General features: G+C 39.2%; 1 protein-coding gene across 8 annotated transcripts in view; it reads right to left on the bottom strand.

The window, feature by feature from the left end:
* dock10 (dedicator of cytokinesis 10) overlaps nucleotides 1-20,230 on the bottom strand; it is a 73,406-nt gene that overhangs the window by 18,986 nt on the left and 34,190 nt on the right. For 7 of the 8 annotated variants that reach the window (XM_028045626.1, XM_028045628.1, XM_028045623.1 and 4 more), the window contains exons 3-33: nucleotides 19,076-19,165; nucleotides 18,143-18,225; nucleotides 15,788-15,860; nucleotides 15,448-15,594; nucleotides 15,000-15,134; nucleotides 14,461-14,650; nucleotides 13,638-13,723; nucleotides 11,490-11,573; nucleotides 11,197-11,355; nucleotides 10,639-10,887; nucleotides 10,439-10,561; nucleotides 10,080-10,162; nucleotides 9,876-9,998; nucleotides 9,707-9,786; nucleotides 9,446-9,633; nucleotides 9,212-9,277; nucleotides 8,990-9,082; nucleotides 8,766-8,889; nucleotides 8,555-8,676; nucleotides 8,342-8,425; nucleotides 6,882-6,974; nucleotides 6,570-6,688; nucleotides 6,304-6,373; nucleotides 5,423-5,536; nucleotides 5,207-5,278; nucleotides 4,963-5,109; nucleotides 2,175-2,258; nucleotides 1,982-2,078; nucleotides 1,794-1,826; nucleotides 1,056-1,234; nucleotides 442-558 (exon numbers count right to left, since the gene is read on the bottom strand). In XM_028045626.1, the coding sequence (XP_027901427.1) occupies nucleotides 442-558; nucleotides 1,056-1,234; nucleotides 1,794-1,826; nucleotides 1,982-2,078; nucleotides 2,175-2,258; nucleotides 4,963-5,109; nucleotides 5,207-5,278; nucleotides 5,423-5,536; nucleotides 6,304-6,373; nucleotides 6,570-6,688; nucleotides 6,882-6,974; nucleotides 8,342-8,425; nucleotides 8,555-8,676; nucleotides 8,766-8,889; nucleotides 8,990-9,082; nucleotides 9,212-9,277; nucleotides 9,446-9,633; nucleotides 9,707-9,786; nucleotides 9,876-9,998; nucleotides 10,080-10,162; nucleotides 10,439-10,561; nucleotides 10,639-10,887; nucleotides 11,197-11,355; nucleotides 11,490-11,573; nucleotides 13,638-13,723; nucleotides 14,461-14,650; nucleotides 15,000-15,134; nucleotides 15,448-15,594; nucleotides 15,788-15,860; nucleotides 18,143-18,225; nucleotides 19,076-19,165 (3,507 nt within the window). The remainder of the gene's footprint in view (nucleotides 1-441; nucleotides 559-1,055; nucleotides 1,235-1,793; nucleotides 1,827-1,981; nucleotides 2,079-2,174; nucleotides 2,259-4,962; nucleotides 5,110-5,206; nucleotides 5,279-5,422; nucleotides 5,537-6,303; nucleotides 6,374-6,569; nucleotides 6,689-6,881; nucleotides 6,975-8,341; nucleotides 8,426-8,554; nucleotides 8,677-8,765; nucleotides 8,890-8,989; nucleotides 9,083-9,211; nucleotides 9,278-9,445; nucleotides 9,634-9,706; nucleotides 9,787-9,875; nucleotides 9,999-10,079; nucleotides 10,163-10,438; nucleotides 10,562-10,638; nucleotides 10,888-11,196; nucleotides 11,356-11,489; nucleotides 11,574-13,637; nucleotides 13,724-14,460; nucleotides 14,651-14,999; nucleotides 15,135-15,447; nucleotides 15,595-15,787; nucleotides 15,861-18,142; nucleotides 18,226-19,075; nucleotides 19,166-20,230) is intronic. The other variant, XM_028045625.1, reaches the window with a different exon arrangement.

The raw sequence follows: 20,230 nt of genomic DNA, 5'->3' as shown, positions 1-20,230 counted from the left end.
GAATAATTTTAAATAAGTCTGTTTTGTTCAGTCCAGACCTTGAAGAACTAGAACCTGTTTTTGAAAAGAATATAAACCAGAAAGAAAAAGCTAAACAATTATGCTAAACTAAAGGCTTTCCTAACCTTGGGCTGATATCAGTAAAAATCCACATATGTAGAAGATATATGTCAGGGTTATTGATATTTGACAATAACCTTCAAAGAAGTGGAAGCTGATCGTTCATCATTCATTTGATAGACCTTTTGAAGCAAATGCAGAGAAAATCCCACTTGTACAACGGCAAAGAAAAAAAAAATCATCTAGGGAATAAATGCTGCATAGCTGTCCTAGAGAAGAGCTTCTGCTGTTCTTTCTTTTATAAACTAAACTTTTATAAAATAAAAAAGTGCAAGCTACGTGTGCAGGAACTCAGAAACATCGTCAATCTCTCTGACTTACTTGGTCGCTTGAAGTGAAGTAGATGGGGAAGAGGTCCCTGAGGAAGAATCGAGGCATGTTGTCTAAAATCAGTCCATACAGAGGCAGGTAGAGGGATGCGATTCTCGCCTGCTTCTCCTGGAAGAAAAAAAATCACCCAGCGATAAAGAATCAACACATGAAGATTATTAGAGAAAATCTCCACTTGACAATCAATTTTAACCTGACTTGAATGACTAACAAATGTTTAATGTTTTAGGCTTTTTAAAAGAAATAGAAAAAAACCCCCCTGAAAATTACTTTCAAATGACAACCTTCCCATTTCCCACATCCTATCCCTTGTGGCACATTGGGTTTTGACTCAGACCTCAGGAGACTCGGTCAGGGTCCAGACTGTTTGTTGTGGTTGGCACTGCTTATCCGAGGGCAGATTATAGACTTAATCTGATCTAGATACTTCCCAGCATTCATTAAGAAATCCTGACCGTTGGTTGCAGCTGCCATGAAAAATCATGTCAGTGTGTGTGTGTGTGTGTGTGTTCTTCTATGGATGAGTCACAATTGAACGATTTCTGCTGTGTGCTCATGAGTCATTTTTATGCCTTTTGAGTTTTCATCCAAGCAAACGCATCTACCTTGGTGGCATAGCGTGAATCCAAAGAGTGTTTGGCCATCAAAGTCTTTAGCGTGGCCAAGGCTAGATGCCTCAGGTCCTGCTCATCCTGGAGAGCCAAACCCAGTTCTCGGAGCAGTAGCCCGGTGAGGAAGTGCTTCCTGCAGAACTCTCCAGTCAGGTTGTACTCAGGCACTGCAACTAAATCAAGATAGAAATTAGAAATTAGCTGAGTTGCAAAAAGCTTGTGACGATGTTTGATTAGGCTCAGTTAGTTTGAGAACTTCTTTACAGTATGAAGTCTGCTGCTCACATTATTTAGAGGAAAGCAGAGTTGCCCAAAACTGTATCTAAGTAAGAGCAGCATCGTTTCCAAACATTATTAACAAGTAATTCACCAAAGAAATACTTTTGGAAAAGAAACTGAGAAAAGCACTGAGTGACAGTGTTAAATCTGATTTATTTTTTAGAGATTATCAGACAGACAGAAATTTAATGTAAATAAGATCATGTGCAAGTTCTGCTATTAAACATTAGAATAAAAAAGAATAAAGCAACAGACAACTTTCCACATAAAGAATGTGCATAACATAAACCATTTGAAATAAGCACCTCCAGTACATAACGTGTGTATGTCTGAACAGTGCAACTATTTCTAGTGAAAATATACATTGTGTGCTTTATATCCGCTGAACAAAAAATGATGGGAAGACAAACAGGACAGACAACAGTATAAAAAGGACTGAATGGAAATATTTACCATGAGTGCTTTGCGGCTCTGGGGATACGTGATCTGACATGGTCAAATAAAACGACAGGAAAATGACACAAAGAGAAGGACAGATGGACTTAATGTTAATATGCATAAATAAATGAAAATGAGAACTACTCGGTGAATGGCTTTAACCACATAAACAAGAAGCGGCTGTGAGCTGCAGGGAATCTTACCAGTGATGCGAGCAGAAGGGAGAGGCAGACTGAGAGGAATATAGTGCTCATGGTTGCACACCTCCCTCAGGAACTCAAATTTTAGCTCGCAGAGAACCTGTCAATCGCACAGAAAAATGAGAAAATGTCTTTACTTGCAGTAGATACGAGTTATCTCCATGCTTATATTTGTGTTTACAAGAGTTTTTGTTACCTTGCTGTCTGTAGCAGTGATCATATTTATGTAGTTGCTTATCAGCTTAAATGTGAAGCCTCTGTCCATCAGTGTAAAACAGCGCTGCAAACACAAAGACAGTCACATCAAAAACTCAATTAGGTCGAAGATAATATGCATCACATTAAGGGAATTTGATATGTAAGGAACAGAGATGCACCAAGGAATCGGCTGGTGACCGGAATCAGACCCTTTTCAGCTTCATTGGCAATGATTAGTGGCAAGCCAGTCACAAGCTCAAAAATGTGATTTTTCTCTAACAGTAAGGCTACCATTCTAAGCACAACGAGGTCATGCTGAGATCAAGACTCTTAGTGGGGACGCTGTTACTTAGAAAAGATGATCAGCCATGTTTGCTTATACCATGAAACACGCTGGACTCAGAAATGTTGGCAGCCTATGGAAAGTCTTAAAGTTAAAATAAGGAGCTAAGTTTTCTAGAAGATTCAGATGGAGACATTAAAATAATAGTAAGACCCGGTTTCACAGTAATTAGTGTGTGCTATGTAGTTCCTCCTTCCTTAAAGAAATAATTATTGACCATTACAACAAAATGAGTAGAGAAAAAGTATTTTCAGCTTTGTTCATATAGCTCTTTATATTAATATTAAATAGGAATCTGCTTAATCGGTATCCGCAGGATAAAACTTTACAGTGCACTACTAGTGAGGATGATTTTATTACACACCGACTGCAGTGACGTGCGGTGAGGTTCATAGCTAGTGAGGCACTGACTTAATCATAATCAGATATACAAATATTGACCCCCGGCATGTTATTGTTTACATAAGGAAATTTCGCGCATGCGGACAAAGCTGGAGGGCAAAAACACTGTTAATGTCATGCATAGCCGCACTGCCGCCGTAGAATAATTTCGTTAACTCAATCAAACTTGGACATGTAGATATTATTAATTTCTTGCTGTGCTCCACAGCAAAGGGAAAAACCATTAAAGTACAACTCAAAACCTCTTCTTTCTCGCTCTCTGTATCAGCACAACTACGAGCAGACTCGAAAAAAAACACTGAAATATTTCTCACACAAAAAGCATAACATTCAGTCTGTTGCAGTAACATGGTTTTAGGCTTAATGTTTATTTTGCGATTATTAATAAGTGATTGTTGTGGTAAAAGGAGAAAACTATAAATATATCGCTACATTTGACTTTTCTGTATTGCTAGCTCGCTGTCACTGTCTCTTACTCTGCAGTTTAGTGATGTGTCGGTCGCGAACGATCCGGCTCTAAGAGCCGGCTCTTTGAAGTGAACGATTGGAACCGGCTCCACAATGGGAGCCGTTTTAGGATCCTATTTGGGAGCCGGGTTTTTTTCTACAGTATATCGCTGTCTCTCCGCCTCCCTGTCGTTGTGCTTGTGCTCTGCAAGTGCCAGAGCCGATAGTTTTTCCCCACATCGTTTTTTTTGTCCTGCGGTGCCTAGCTGTCTCTCCGCTCCCTTCTCCCTCTCCTTGCTCGTTTTGCTCTTCTACCAGTGCTAGAGCGGAGCTGAGAGTTTTTTTCCCTCGGTCGGTCCACTGCCCTCATGTTAAGCGTGTGCTCCACACATCTGACCAATCACACACAGTTTCAATTAATAATGTGGCAGGAAAACACTGAAAAAAAAGTTTATCTCCACTTTTTTTGTGGAAACGGCAGGCAATTGGCCAAGCTGTATAGCGTTCGTCGGCAGGTGTTTATGTACAGACACTCACTCAGCGGTCAAGAAGCACAGAAAGAAGGGGAGTCAATGTGAGAACTGAATAGGTGAAAATAAATGAGTGACAGAAAACAGAGCAAGATTTGGACTCATTTTAATGCTACATCAAGCTCCAGGGCAGAGTGCAGACTGTGCAAAGTCAGCATTTCCTATCTGCAGGCTCGACAAACAACCTGCACAGGCACATGCGGACATCACACGCATCGGTATTGCTATAGCATTGTTATGCGGCATTTTTACTCATCATAAGTGCTTTTTTTTGTTTCATTATTGACAATGTCAATAATGAAACAAAATATTATAAAATTAGGTTTAAGCTATTAATTAATTAATAATGTCAAAAATATATATGGGGAGCCGTTTGGGAGCCGAAAGAGCCGGCTCTCCACAGTAAGAAGAGCCATTAGAGCCGCATCTCGAAAAGGAGCCGAAAATCCCATCACTACTGCAGTTGTGGAGTCACAATGTCTGGGATCATGAGCGCCCCCTGCCATGAGGCAGGAGAACTGCCTGCCTCACCTCAAATCTGTTCTCTGCTGTTTCTGATCGCTCCTCAGCACACGAAACACGTTACACACACAGTTGGTGACAAAAAACACTATACGTTATATACATAAGCTAAATTATGGAAAATCGGTTCATATATTAAGTGTTTTTTAACCATTTTATAGGCGACGTACAGACAGGAGGAACATGCTCCCATAAGATGGCAGCCAGTGTAGTTAGCCAGAGGTTGATCAATCCCAGGTGAGGCTCACCTCGCTGCTGCCTCACCAGATTCGCTTCCCAGCATTTGAATGGGAAATTAAGAAAATTCAGCGATTTTGAAGAAAAAAATAATCAAAATCGGCTAAGCTAAATGAAAAATAAATACTTCATAGTACAAACCACAGGGTGAAAATAGCAATAGAAATGATTTTATCATTATATATTATTTTTCCATGCTGCCTCCCCTGACCACAAGTCACTGACTGACTGCTCCAAAACCATAAAGCTCTAAAGTATTCAGAGCAGTACTGTATGCAGCAATTTTCTCCACAGTTTGGGCTCACCTTGACAAAAGATGCCACAGCTGAGTTGGCACTGCGGGTTTCCTCCAACAGATCTTTATACTTCCAAAAAATGTGTTCGGATACCGTCTCCACAAGCGTCTCCACGCGGCTCAGGTAGGACGAGGGGAAACGCTGAGGCCTCGGAAGCTGTGGATACAGCAAATGATCAGATGAACCTGAATATGTAGTTATATCTCTGTTGATTAACTAATTAGCCATTTTTTTTATGGCAGAGACAATTTACCTTTAGTTTTTCAGAGTCGACCAAATGATGAGCCATGGACTTGACAATGAGGTCAAAGAAGAACCAGGAGAACTGAAACCATGGAAATGCCAAATATTTAATGTAAGGCTACAGCTATTCGGAATATTTACAAAATATCTGCGTAAACAACAACCAAGGGACTATTTAAAAAAAAAATTTATACAAATATATCTGGCCTAGTGAGTGGAGACAAACCTTGAGGACATTCCTGACTGCTGCCTGCTCATTGCTCTTCAGGTCAAAGGTCATCCCTTTGGCCAGCTCTTCATGAACCGTCCGAAAGCCATGATCTTCTGATTTAAACACGTACTGAAAAAATATCAAGATTAAAAACTCAGGTTACAGGTATACTTCCAGAAGGGCAGCAGAGTCTTGCAAAAAAAAAAAACTCATGCTGTAGTAATTGAATTTTAGACAATTTAATAAAGAGTATGTTGTTGTTCACAGACATTTGGAATAGGCTGAGATATTACCTAGAAAGCTATGTCATAATGAAACAGTTTAAATACAACATGATCATATTTGACAAAGAATAAATCAAAATTTAAATATTTAAAAGGGCAATTAAATATTGTTTTTATCCATTTTACATAGGAAGGGAATCTAGAAAAAAAGGAAAACCGGTATAATCATTATAACCTCTCACAGACTCACTCAGCAGTTTAAATTGGACACCACTTCATCATGCCAGTCTGTTACTATGGCAACCTCAGTTTCATTAGCTCTATTGGTCATCTCCTCGTCCCTCCCAGCACTCCCTCTCTGCTGTTGCCTCTTCAGACTCTGCAGCTTTCCTGCTCTGTGGCCAACATGAAGTGGGTCTTGAGAGTTTTTTCCATCTCTTTTGTCTAATTTTGTCTCTTATTTTTCACTAAATAAAAAAATAAATTGTTTCGTGTTTCTCGCTGAGGGCTGAGTGTGCAGATCTGTGGATCTTTCTCTTCTTTATTTCATCAAGAGCTTTTAAAAGCATTGTGTAATCTTCCTCAAAATGACTAACAACACGGGTACAAAAACAAACTTTCCTAATTTCCCAGAAAGTCACATAACACACACATTCATCTCTTACACTTTACCTTAATGTAAGACTGCAGGTAATGATCCAGGTTTTCTTCATGACACTTGCTAACAATATGAACCAGCACTCTGCAGAAACAAAGAAACAACAAAGATGTAATTTTCTTTTAACTAAGGCATATAATAACTTTCCTGTCTATAAAATACACAAGAACGAAGGATAATTTGTTTTAATTGTTATTGGTACTGCAAGCTTTTCAGCTATTAACTAAATCAACACCAATGCCTTCAACATGCACAATGGCCCTGCAGCGCCACTGTTTACCTGGTGGTGGCAGTAGTGACCTCATCATTGTCATTCTGAGTCAGAACCTTGAACAGCTGGTTGAAAAGAACAGGCAAAAACCGAACAATCACTGGGATTCTCTCCATGCTGAGGAGGCCCTGGAGATGTATAAGGAGTAAAAAATAAAATAAATAAGCGAGGTAATAAAAATAAGTTAAAAAGAGGCTTAAAAAAAATTTCTGATTTGCAGTTGTATTCATTAAAAGTAGGAGTTATAGGCCAATGTGCTTAGTTTCTGTCTCAGTTACAGCTTTTTGAAATAAGAGCAGATTCTGCTGGCTTTCCTCTGACCTTCAGGCAGTTGAGGAAGTTGGAGGTAGGAGGCTGAGAGAGGTCCAGCTCTCTCTTCTGGCACTGCTGGAAGAAACGGTTCAGGTGGGGGTCCTGGCAAACAGAGACGGGTTCATAAAAAGCAGCAGCAAGCAGCTGAAACATTACTTAGCGTGCTCCTTTCTTTTAAAAAGAACGCAAAACCTCAGATATAGTTTTGTAGCACTATGTAAATCACCTTACCTACCTGAGGTCAATTGTTCAACTTCAAAAGCAACAGAAAATGTTTTGTTATTGTACATTTATTTTGTCCATAAAATAACTTTTATCAGCATGTGCTGATGTGAGATTTTTATTTAGAAATTAGTTGTACATTTTGCTGATTAAATTAAGTTATCCTAATCTAGGCCCCGTAAAGAGATTCTTCTGCCGATCGCCCAACAGGCTTTAGTTTCAAAACTGAATAGAAACATATACACAGAAATATACATTTTTATTAACTTTACATTGGTTTGCACATATGAGAGTTTTTGCATACTTTGCATAACAAAACACGATTGCCATTTTATGAAAGCTTTTGTCACACATAAGCTGGATTCTAAAGCTGTGGTCACGCTTTCTTATCCTGGAAGATATTTTGATCAATTTAAAAATGCTTTCTACCTGGGTTTCAAATATAAAGAAATGAAGCAAATTTGTCAGTCTTGCCACTTATGAGGAGTGTGGGAATTATTTATTATGCTCCTTCTTACATATATTATTTATGTATTGTGAAAAAGGGTATTATATTTAAAATACGTTAATTTTCTTATGACGTCATCTTCGCTTACTGATTCTTTTCGGTAATGACCACCTATCTGGGGTTTAAAGTTCAAAACTTTAGACTGACCCCAAGTGGTTAACAATGTATGAGCTGTTATAATCTGAAATAAAGTCGACTGCCCCGCCATATTAGTCACTCTTAGCAACTGGGATGTCAGACTGAGTGAATCTTCATTACTGCAGTCAGAGCATTTGCATGGCATAGAATGAGTTTAAGTAATGTTATTATTGTGTTGCAACCTTTGCATAGCCTCTAGTGAAGTTCAATAGCAGTAACACCTCTTAGTGGCATACATGGAGTCTCTCATTCAGAGGAGTTTTTAAAAAATATTTTAAAAACCCACCGCAGCCTGTAATTTGTCTGGAGATCAGATCAGATTGTGTAGAAAGGCAAAGCCTCCAGCACCGCTTTCGTACATCATAAATATCAAAGGAACATGTATAAAAGTATGAAGACGGTATCACTGTGTTAATAAATTAGAGGACTTGCAATAATAAGCAGATATTTCAAGAAAGTCTATTTCACCAAGGGGTTGGTAAAATACTGCGTTAGAAAGTCCCTGCTTGTCATTTGCATGTTCTTATTGGTCTTGCAACGTGTGAACACGGTGTAAGATTTGAAAATAAGCAGATACTCAAAACACAGTTCACTGTTTTACCTGAGTGTATACAGTTGAAATGACATTGGTGGACACTTTGAAGATCGCTTTTCCTCCATCAACCCATTTCACGTCAGCTCCATTCTGGTAAGAGGAAATAAAAACAGCTCGAGTTGTGAACTCTAGAAACTTCAAATCCCTTTATGTGCCTTTCTTTGCAAAATCCTTTGTTGTAATCATCTAATCTTCTTAACATCCATCTGTTACTCTTACCTTGGTGTTGCTGGCTTCTTTGATGGCAAGGTATCCAGGAGGCAGGTTGCAGGAGACAGGAATGTTGAACTCCTGAGATGACACTCGACCTTCTTTCAGTATAGGCAGCCAAGAATACCCCACTGACAAATAGGACATATATTTTTTTTTTATGCGTAAGATCGAACCAACGTTATCCCATAACCTGACTCAGACTTTAGCACAGTCTCACCTGGGGTCTCTAAGGCCTCTTTCCTTTTTGAGCTTGTCTTCGCGTTGATGTCGCATGTGACGTGGTAAAATGAGAAAAGTAGATGGTGCTTTTCATGAAGCTGAATAGGAAGTTCAATCTTCACCTGCGGAGATGGAAATGTTAGTAACGAGTGGTGGAAAGTGCAACCCTCTTCAAGATCATCCCTTAAGAGCCAACTCCCGACATCTCCTTTTCCAGCTGACCTCATCGTAGAAGTCAGGGTTCTGAGAGTGATGTAGGACGGTGGAGCAGGCCGCTGTAGTAAAGACTGGTCCTCCAGGCTTGCCATAGATGCACTAAAATAGAAACCCCCCCATGTTGGAGAAAACTTATTTTGGGCAACAAATGAATCACATAATTCCAATAAAAATCCCATCAGGCTTTTTTTATTTAATATATTATTTTTAAGAGGGATAATGTTCTACCTTTAATGGTTTGGCAACTTCTTCGTCTGAACTGCGAAACTCTACGTAGACTGCAAGGTTACGAGCCTGCAGACAATAGGACCATTGTAATGCTAATGAGTGAACACATAAACTGCACAATAAAAAGGGCATTAGAAATATGCATACCAGGAGGATGATTGGAAGTAATTTAACATTTAACTTGCATCCCGTTTTTACAGACTTTAAGTCAAGATTTAGCTCAACAAAACCCACCTTGGCAAAACTCTTCTGGCTGTCGTACTTGAGGTGTTTTGGGTAGACATAGATGTGGTTTCTGTAGACACGGTGCGGTTGGGTGAACTTGGTGGTGTCCTGTACAAACTCCTCCATCTCAACAGTGGGCTGGTGTTTGCTCAGCTCTTCAAAAGGCCTCACCGGAACATATGAGGACGTCACGCAATCTGAAAGACAAGGTTTCGGGTTAGAGCAGAGACTTGACAAAAGCGGAGAGTGGAGAAATACTGGGATACATACTGGGATGCTCCATTGGAGCATTTTCTATTGCTATGTCCAGAGTCCCGGGGACTGTCTGCAGTTTACTGGTCTTCTCAGCTCTGCAGAGGAAAAAAGACAGAGGTGATAACTCTGCGTCTTATCTTGAAGATAAGCAGGTTGCTTTCTTTTCGCGTTCAAGTTATCTCACCTCCTGTATTCAGAAACCAACTTTATCAGGTCATCAGTGGAAATCTTATTGCTCTCTTGTTTGAAAAGAGGTGAGAAACGAGACTCACGGTCCAGCCCGCCATGGCTGTCTTTAAACACCGGCCTAATAAAGACAAAATGGAACAAATCATAAACTCACTGATAGCAACTATGAAGAAACATTTTTCAGTGAGCCATTACTCACCTGACGGACCAGGCGAATGGCATTCGGTACTTCCCTAGCTTGCTGCAAAACTGCTTGTTGGTTTTCAAAGTCTTCTGCACAGTCTGTTCAGATTAAAAGCAAAAAAAAGTGGATGAGTGGGCACTTTAGTAAGATGTAACAGCTTACATTTTTGTGGTCAGCCCTAGATTGAACCTAATATTTAACAGGCTAAATCAGGGGGTTGTTAGATGCAAAACCTAAGGTAGCTGATTCAATGTCTGCTGATTAGCTTAGCTGTCTGAAACATGGACTGCTGAAAACGGGAGAAGGAAAAGGGAACATCTCCGATAAAAACTTGAAAAAATCTAATATTTGAACAGTGTAAATAAACAACTGACCTTGCTTGAGTCTGTATTTTTGATGTAGGGTTCAGTCCCAGAAGCAATGTTTCCCATCAGCACCTTTTCCACTCTTGCCACCATCACAATGTCGGTGTGGGGGTTGGTAACTGAGAAAATGGCCTGCAAGTAAACCATGAAACAGTTGACTGCTACACTCATTCTACGGGGTAAAAGACGCAACAGGAAAAAACTTGTACCTGTTGGGGGAAGCAAAGCCATTGCTCCAACTCCGGGCTGAGGTGACAATCACCTGGCTTCCTCTCAGCAGGAGAGGACAGGCCATTTTCCTGAGCTCCCAGCCCCGAACCGGAACCCACCGGCCTGTTGGCGCTTCCTCCGAGCATCTGACGCACAGCTTCGTGATTTAGGTCTACGTGGAAGTCTGCGGAAACTTTTCTTCCTTCTCGTACGTCCAGCAGAGCCAGCGACACAAAGAAGGGTTCAATCTGGAGGAGATTTCAACCTGTCAGCGTCTGCACATTTACAGTTATTTTTTTAAAAACCGCTGCATTTTTTAATTTACTTAACCAGGAGAAAATAACCAATAATCATCAAATGCCTTATTTAGTCACCCTAGTTGAAACCTCAATACTGAAAGGAGCCAGAGGACTTCTGACCCTGACCTGACCCTGACCCATTGGAGGTGTGTTATTTTCACATTTTTTGAAGAATGCATATCAGCTGTATGTAGCGCAGAATTTATTTTTGTTTACTTTTGGAGAAAAAAAGTAAAGGTCAACATATCCTATCCTCACATTTGTGACTGGCCCAGTTTCACTTTCGGTGATGCAGCCTTGCAGCATCAGATTCAGGGATTTGCAAGTTATCATGAATCTTCTGCCAAGCTTCTCCTCAAACGGACGCACCGGCACACCATCAGACAAAGAGTGTTCAGTCCGTGGGCTCCTCAAAACCTGCAGTTGGATAAACACTTTTACTTTATGAAAGAAAATGGGTAGCTGTGAGCACAGACGCAAACTGCTCAGAATAAAACAAGTGAGGATTTAAAAAAAACAACATAAAAGTGAAAAAGAAAAAAAAATCTTACAGGTGTGTCGGGATCAAGAGAAAACAGATTCAATCGGCCTTCTCTTCTGACAGAACGTATTCCATCATCTGTCTCTGAAATATACTGCAAAGAGATGGACAGTAGAAAAACATCAGTGTGTGGGAGTACTACACTAGTAAATCTGAAAGGCTGCAGCAAAAGACCTGATGATAATTAAAGGAACACGTCGCATTTGTTCAATTCTAGCTCCTCATCAGTTGATTCTTGTTAATTTGTTAAATCCAGACTAAAAAAATACCAGTCTTACATAGAAATCCTCAAAATGATCAAACTCCAGTATATAATTGAGATATACTGGAGTTCGCTTTTTGATAAAGCTGACAGTTAGCCATTATAGGTTATCCTGTGCTATCTCTGCAGTTATGCTGCTCCAGGTATAGTGTGCTGGAAGACATAATCCCATATGAGGGATTGCTCCACCACAGTAGGAGACCCAAAGCAATGTTTTGGATTACTGTAGATAGAAGACTTTTTACCAATTGCCTGGCATGATGAAACTGTGCTTGGCTCCATTGTAATATAACTAGGACAAAATTGGATAGGACATATGTTTTTTTTTTATTTGTTTGCAAGATTGGACTACCTTGATTATTTACTTCTGTATATTATTTGCCTCAGTGTATCTTGTAGAGTACCTTGAGAAGACATTTATTTTGAGTTGGTGCTATGTTAAACCAAAATGAATGAAACTGCAATTGGAAGCAAGGTTTTGTCTTTTATAATTTAAATTACATTTACAATCTTTTATTACAACTACAATTGGTGTTATTTGGTAAACTATTTATCTTCTATACTAAATTCTTTAAAATTCCACAATGTCTTCTTATGTGTGGCAGAGAAAATGCCCCTGGTTATTATACAAAGAGTGGACTGGCACGGTCCAACTTCTGTTTTTATTACTGGGCAGCAAGTACGCATTCCTTAAACTACTGGTTGCTAACCAGATAGGCCTTGAGTTCCACTCCTTGTGGCTGGTGACAGAGCTAATTTCTGTTCAGTGCATTTATGTCACCTTCTTAGTAGGTTATTCTCTTCTTTTATCTATTGATGTACCGATAATTCATCCAGTAACCCAAGACAAAGGTTTGGTCTGAGGTAATGAAGCACTGGAATCCTTGCAGTTTTCTCTTTTAATATCCCCGATAACATCCAGTAACTCACCTTCCGGCTTGGACAGAATCTTTCAGTTTTGACATACAATAGGTCTTATCCACTTTCAGAAATTTTTTTATATAGATAAAAAAATAGCTTCCTTTGAGCAATTGTATGTTAAGTACACTCTTCCTAAAAGTAATTTCTTCCATAATTGCAGCTCACTCATTTTCTACAAAACAAGTACTCAAACTTTTCAGGTTCCCTAATGCAAAAGCAGCCGATGAGCTTATTTCTTACAACCATCATGCAACAGTTTAATCTCCATTACTTCTAATAAAATATGAGACACTTCAGCTCTGATTATAATTGGGATACAGTGCTTATTTTGGTAAATTCACCAAACCTCTCACAATTGAAGGTAAATCACGGGGCCTAAAGGTCCATATTGAAAATTGGGTCAATATTGTGAAGAAGAGGCAGAGAAAAGGCCACACTAATCATATGCTTTGAACCAGATATGCTTTAGCTTAACTCTGGAAAATGGTTTTCCACAGCTTAAATAAGTCTAGTGGCCGGAAACAGATCCTAAACCCTCAATTTGTGCTCTTTGTTGCCATGGGGAAAGAAAATAAACATATTACTTACATGAGACATTATATGCTGTAATTTGCCTCTTCAGGCCCATTTTTAAAATTTAAATATTCTGAGCATAATACTATATGACAAGGAAGAATGGAGATCATCATAAAATAATTGTTTGATGCCATCCCCAGAATGTCCAGGAAGATGAGATAACCAGTGCTGGTGTAAGAAAACTCATTAAAGAATGTTCATAAGTTTCTATACAACTTTTAAAAGTCAGTGTATAATGTTTTAAATGTTTTTAGATTACTTATTTTCTGCAATGCAATGTACCCTGTAACAAGAACAGCAGTAGTTAAATCCATCTTTGAAGCTGAATAGATTGAAGTCTTTGCTGGAACAGCAGAGCTGTGGGACTACTTGTAAGAGGCAGCCATAAGTGGAACCAACCTTTGCCAGATCTGGATGGATGCCGTTCTCTGTGGTTTCTTCGTTTTCCTGCAAACAACTGTCACTCAGTGACATGTCAAACACGTCTGCAGAGAGAAGAAAACACAATGAGGACTCCCTGGAGTCTGTCCATAAGCGAGGACTGCCGTCATCAATCGGATGGGAATGTTTATGCAAGCGGTTCATATTACGTAAATACGAGGCCATGAAATGTTTTCTAAAACAGGTTCTGCAGTAAATTAAACACTCCGTTACCTGAGCCAGCAGACATATATCCAATTAGGTATAAAATATGACACCATTTGAACCGTTTATGGGTAATAACGCAAGCGGGCCTCCGCAGAAATATACCTCTCATGTTGCCTGGAGCTATTCTTCCAAAAAGGCATGCTGGCTCATTAATGATAGGTCACCACACACCCACAGCCTGATTTAGAGGCATGCCAGCAGACCACAGAGCCATGCAGCCTGAAGCCATTACATCATTCCTTCACTTTTCACTGGTTTAAAGAGTCTGACAGGCTGTTATGTTCAGTTAGAGGCTGTGGGCCTACAATGTAGCGGGTCCAAGAGGTTTTTAGACAACTACTAAATAAAGGGTGGAGTCACTGTCAGGTTTCATTTCCTGAAATTGAAAAACAAAAACTCCAAACCCTTCAAAACAAATTCCCCATTACAGCAACAGCATGATGATAGACAATACTTAGCTCAACTAGGAGAAGCATTACCTCTCCCAGGGGATTTGTACAATTGATGCAATCAAAGAAACAAATTTCTCACGGTAACGGTGAATTTTGTGCTCCAGAATACGATCACGTCTCACCCTGCGGTTTTTCTGTGGTGAGTTCCAGACTCTTGCGATCGGGAGCCGGCCCATCGGGGGGACTTATCTGCAAAATGCGAGTCAACGTGCTGATCCACTCCTCCATGTCCTGCTCGCTCTCCGCGGCCAGCACGAAGTACGTCACCTCGTTCATCTTCAGCTCGAACGCGTGCTTCCTCAGGCGGTTGTTCTTTGAGGAACGAAGATAAGTAAATTAATTACTCATTCAATTCCTTGATCGAAGGTTTCTCACCGTTTTTGAAAATCGGAGAACCTAGTGTTTTTGTGATATGCAATTAATCGTAAAGCTGAGTTTTTCCAGTAGGGCAACTAACCAGACTTTTATCTTGCACCAGATGTTTGCATCTGAAACCTAACATGTTAGTTGAAAATCTGTGGTGGTATTTTGTGGTCTTGAGACCAGACAAGCAATAACTGAGCTGGCCTGGTGAAGCATGATGGCTGCCTACAAAATAAAGTGTACAGTAAAGTGCGTGTGGCAAACACTGTGACGCAATCATGAATTTAGTGAGACCTACCTGTACAACACCCGTGCATGAGTCAAGGAAGATACAGCCTTTGGGTTCCTTAGAGATCTTTTCGTCCTTGTAGAAGTTCATGATGTAGGAGTTATCTGTGAGCTGAGTGAGCTGGAAGTATCTCCGCTTAAATGACTGCACAAAAACAAAAAATACGTTTCACAAGAGCAATTAAGAAATTCATATTTTATACGTAAAACAAATAAGAATCCAGAACATAAAATTAAACCAAAGCCAGATATGCAATAGTGTGCATTTTAAATAATAATGTAAGCACACGTTTATAATTAATCCTTTTTATTATTTGGGAAACTTTTCTCAGCTTGTGTAGATATATACTGAAGCAAAGGTCAACGTCAAACAACAGCATTTTCTTGGGCAAAGAAAGAAAAAGTGTGGCGATAAGCCGGTGTGCAAAAGCGGAACAAGACGATGCATTTCTCCTCACTCGGACAGTGATGCTGTTGTTAACTGTGCTGTTGAAGTTTCCTTTATAAAGCCAGCCCGACCGAAACACACCAATTCCCCCTCCGCCTCCACCTCCTCCACCACCTCCACCCCCTCCTCCTTTGGATGAGGACAGAGATGTGGTGTCCTGTAGAAAAAACACAATCAGTTATAAATGAATAATCTCTTTTCAATTGAAACTCAACTTCTAGACACTAAACCAGGATCTTTTTACAAAACACATAGTGGTGAAAGAAATAATGAAAAACAACCAAGATGTAAGCAGTGTGCAAAGTTTTAACTCTACCAGAAAAACAAAAAACCAAAAGGTGATTACAAACCTCATCTTTGTCCACATCTTCATAGTCAATCTCAAAAGAATGGGATGGCAGCTTCTCCGGTTTGTACAGTTTTCTTGAAAGGAAATGGAAAACCAAACAAGTAGTTGAATCAGTACATCTTTGTTCTGATAGAAGGGGGAAAAAATCATTTGTTGCGTTGGATTATTGCTCTCAATTGGGAGGAATGCAAACAACCGTGTGTGGCTGCCTCCGCTCCATCGATCTCTGCCAGGAGTCAACAATAAGTAGCCCTCACTGGATCCCGCTCCACTAATTTTTACAGGAGGACATGTCTTTGTGTGTGAGCGATGGAATGAAATGTTTTTGTGTGTGTGTGTGTGTGCTGTGAGGGGCAGACTGAAAGGTTGGAGTCTGTGGAGGACGGCCCTGGAGCCAACCTCTACAAAAGGTCTAAAGGCAGTAAAAGCTGTCCGGGAAAACATCTTGTTGGACTACGTTTAGATGAATTGTGGCGACTGTGGGCTGACCACCGACATGGGAAGACTGCTGCTGGATGGAAAACATGGAAGCCTCTTCACTCAAACCACGGCAGTGACAACAAGCTATAATTCCTCATTGTCATTTGGTTTTTAGAGCATATTTCACTTCAGATTGTTCCATAAATCCGGAAGCAAACAACATATTTACATGTAAATTGAACAAGCACTACAATTTGTGTGTCCTACGTTTTAAATGACAGCACTTTGGGGACTACAACTCTGCAAGTGTTGTACTCTAACTTGTCTTTATGCCTCTGTTTTATTTGATGGTTCATCCAAGATGTCATATCAGAGGTCGTGTGAACTGGTTGAAAGAATATAGTGGCAACCCAGGGGACAGAAGAGGGACATTCCTGTGGCCAAAGGGCTTTTTCTGGGTCAGCCTCCCTGGGACTCACTAAGCTAAAGTTAACTGACTGACAGACTGATTCAGAGCAGAAACTACATTATTCAATCCATATCTAACAGAATGACTGGCATCAGAAGAATGGGATAGTAGAAGAAATGTAAGATCCTCGGAAAATTCAAGACGGCTGCTAATGTAAAACAAAACAAAAGAGACAATCCCCTCAATAATTATTGGTGGTGTGAAGTGTCTGTAAAAGAATTCATCCTTTATAGTGGGAACATTTTCTCCAGTATTAAATGTTAAAAAATCCACCTTCAATCTGAGAAGGTGAGTAAAATAACTGTATTAATTTATTGATTCCAGTAGAATAAATATAATAATCATATTACGTATGCTGCTTTACGTTTTATGTTGACCAGAGTGTTTAGCTGCCTTTAATTGGAAAATCGTGACTTCTGTTTTCTTGGGGTATAAATATGACATGACACAAAGTCCCATTTCTCTTAATCAATCTTCTAAATAGAAAGAGGAGGAGAAAAATGTAAGTCAAGTAAGGCAGATATATGTGCTGACACTCACTGCAAGAAAATAATTACTTATCTAACTTACCCATGTCTACAGCTTAAAGTTAAACTGAAACTTTAATAAGTCAGGCTCGTTAAGGAGGCAAGTATATCTACTGTCATCAAGACTCCATGACAAACACTAGACATTATCTACATCCTGACTGCTTGTTTGTGCGTGTTGCTCGGGAAAAGGCTTTTCTGTCCACCCATCTGAAATGTAACAAGTGGAGTTTGCCAAGCACTACGGGAATTTGGTCAAACGAGGCTAAGTTTGAGCAGATAAACAAAAAAACAGAGATTTGGCATGAAATAAAGGATACATAGGCCTATGCGGAAAAGCGCCTGATGTTCACTGTTGTGGATGGTAGGATATGTGATGATGTTTCTCTCCCAAAGGCCCAGAGAACCTTGGTTGAGTGGCTACATCGTATCACAACCCCTTAGAAATTGAATAGAAATCTAGTGACACCAGATGGAAAACCAGAAATGGCTTCTTGTTCGATCGGGATAATGTTTTATAATTGTCAAATTGACACAGAAATGGTTGAGCAGACACAAAATCCACCTTCCCCATGTTCATGTCAGTACCCACACACATAAAGAATAGTGGTAGTAAGAGTCCTATTTTTATATGCAATTCAACTGAACTGGAAAGAGAGAAAACTTTTAACATGTGTAATAAACACAAACCCTCTGCAAACAAAAACATAAAAGCATGGCATAGCATAATACAAAAAAATTAAACAGTAGTCATTTCATAACTTTCTGTACACCAACCAGCTGCAACGTTCTCAGTTAAGCAGGAAGCTGAGCTTACTCAAATTATAGAGCTCCATCTTTGCACACTTAGTAACTCACTCTTCATAATTCACAAAAAATGCTTTTTTTCATATTAATATACAAAGAAATGTTACATAATCAAAGGAAAACATGTTACTACCTTGGCAGCAAGCGATAGTCTCCAGCATAGTCGTCATACTTGAACTGGACCACATTTAGCTCAGAGTTATAATATTTGCAGGCCTGAAAAAGAGGGTGAGAAAGAAATATTAACTTTTTTTTTCTTTTAATAAGATCAAGTCTGTGTAAAATGTGGATGAAAAGCAGGTAAAAAAAATATTCACAGGTCAGAAAGACAGGGTAGATGAACTGACTCTAAAGCAAAAAAAAAAAAAAAAAAATCCTTTATCATTAGAATATTTAAATTCATGCAGGGGAACTAAATTTAGATTCTGTCACCAGAGATATCTTTAGCTTGCCAGAGATTGCTTGACTGGTTCAATGACTACTTTCAGACGGTTTGTGCAGTACACTGGAAGTCACAGAGGCTGCAGGGAAGTTTCACATCCTGCTTGTTTGGTCAACAAAGTTTCACATTTTCCTTTAATCCATTTATACACATCGACATAAATAATTTGTTGCCAAGGATACAAAAACCAGTAACCCAACGGTTACTAGATTCAAATGTAACCATAAGAAAGTGTGCACATTAAAAAAATATGGTCAGAAATATTATGCTCCATTGAGTTGTACCTATCTGATATCTCAGGTATTATTCCAAGCTGAACCCCATTGCATGTACATCACCGCTAGTTCGTCGCAGAAACACAAAAGAACTTTGCCTTTGCACCAGGAAATTGTAAAATTAGTGTAGGTTAAACTGACAGTCGACCACCAACCGATTTTTCTTTTCCCCTTCAAACCACATTGAATTCAGTGAAAGGCTCTCGCACAGTAATAGCAATAAAGCACTGTCAAACAAAGAGCTGAACAATTACGAGGAGACAAAAACCAAAGTAAAACAATCGAGTTTAAAAACAGACACTAAGTAAAGCAATAAATCAATAGGCATAAAAGAGTAAAAGCATCTTACTTGTCTGACCAGCAGACACTCAGCCTGGAGTTCTGCCCCTTCAGGGACTGTTGAATTGAGAGTTCGTCTCTCTTGAGGCACTGTGGATACCTGCAAAAATAAATGGGTCGATGACGGTTGATTACCAAATTGAGAGATACTTCAAATATTTGCTTAAATTAGTTCATTCTCAAACATTGTTTAAGAATTTACTGATGGATCTTTAAAAAACGAGATGCTGTAGTGTCGCATACAACCAGAAGGCTTGTATGCAAAACAGCGTTTCAGCTGCAAAAAAGCTGAAACAATAAGTTCCTTTAAATCAAGACTAAAACCCCACCTGTTTAGAGAACTTGATTGATTGAAGTGTAGTTAAAGTTAGATCTGTAATTTTCTTCCCTTCAAATTCCACATAGATTGACTTAATTGTTGGAGTAAGTTTCATTTTAATGGCATGTGTTAAAGGTCTAACCTGCCAATTCTTATTTTGACCAAATCTGATAACACATAAAAGCAAAAATAAATAAATAAATACATACATAAAAAAACAAGAAACATACCACAGGTTCCTTTATTAAAGATAGTGGGATTTATGAATGAATTTTACAGGCACAGCTTAGATATGTTTTTATTTACATTTTCAAAAAAAAAAATCCATAATTATTTTTATCCTTAATAGAAATCAGTGATAGAAGAATGTATTGAGACTGCTTTTGCATGTTTTCGTTGTTTCTGCAACTAATCTCTGGTGATGAGGTCCAAGCCCTTGACATTGGAAGGCCTCCTTGTCATCACCCTAATCTTTAGCTGTTGCATATCAGATTCGAGTATAACTTTGGCTGTACCATTCTTAAGCGTGAACATGTCTTGTAGACTGGAGAAGAGTGTTGGTAAAATAATAATAATGAAAAAAAATACTTATATCTAAATCTGCCAGGGGTGTGAATATGCTTTGGCCTTAATTGTAGCTGATATTTCCAATTACACATGAAGAAAACCATGGCCTGGAAACTAAAGAAGCACCAACCTTTATTGGGCCATGTTTTAAAGACACAGTTAGTAAGATGCAAGCAACATGTTGGTTAAGCAGCAGACTCCAAATCAGAACAAACAACAAAATTACTTAACCAGATGGTATGAGCTTGTTAGACTGGTGTTACTCTATACAAAACAACT

Source organism: Xiphophorus couchianus, chromosome 18 (assembly GCF_001444195.1).
Source record: "Xiphophorus couchianus chromosome 18, X_couchianus-1.0, whole genome shotgun sequence".
NCBI lineage: Eukaryota > Metazoa > Chordata > Actinopteri > Cyprinodontiformes > Poeciliidae > Xiphophorus > Xiphophorus couchianus.
Note: the sequence above shows the minus strand (reverse complement) of the source record. Positions and strands in the feature narration are given on the sequence as shown.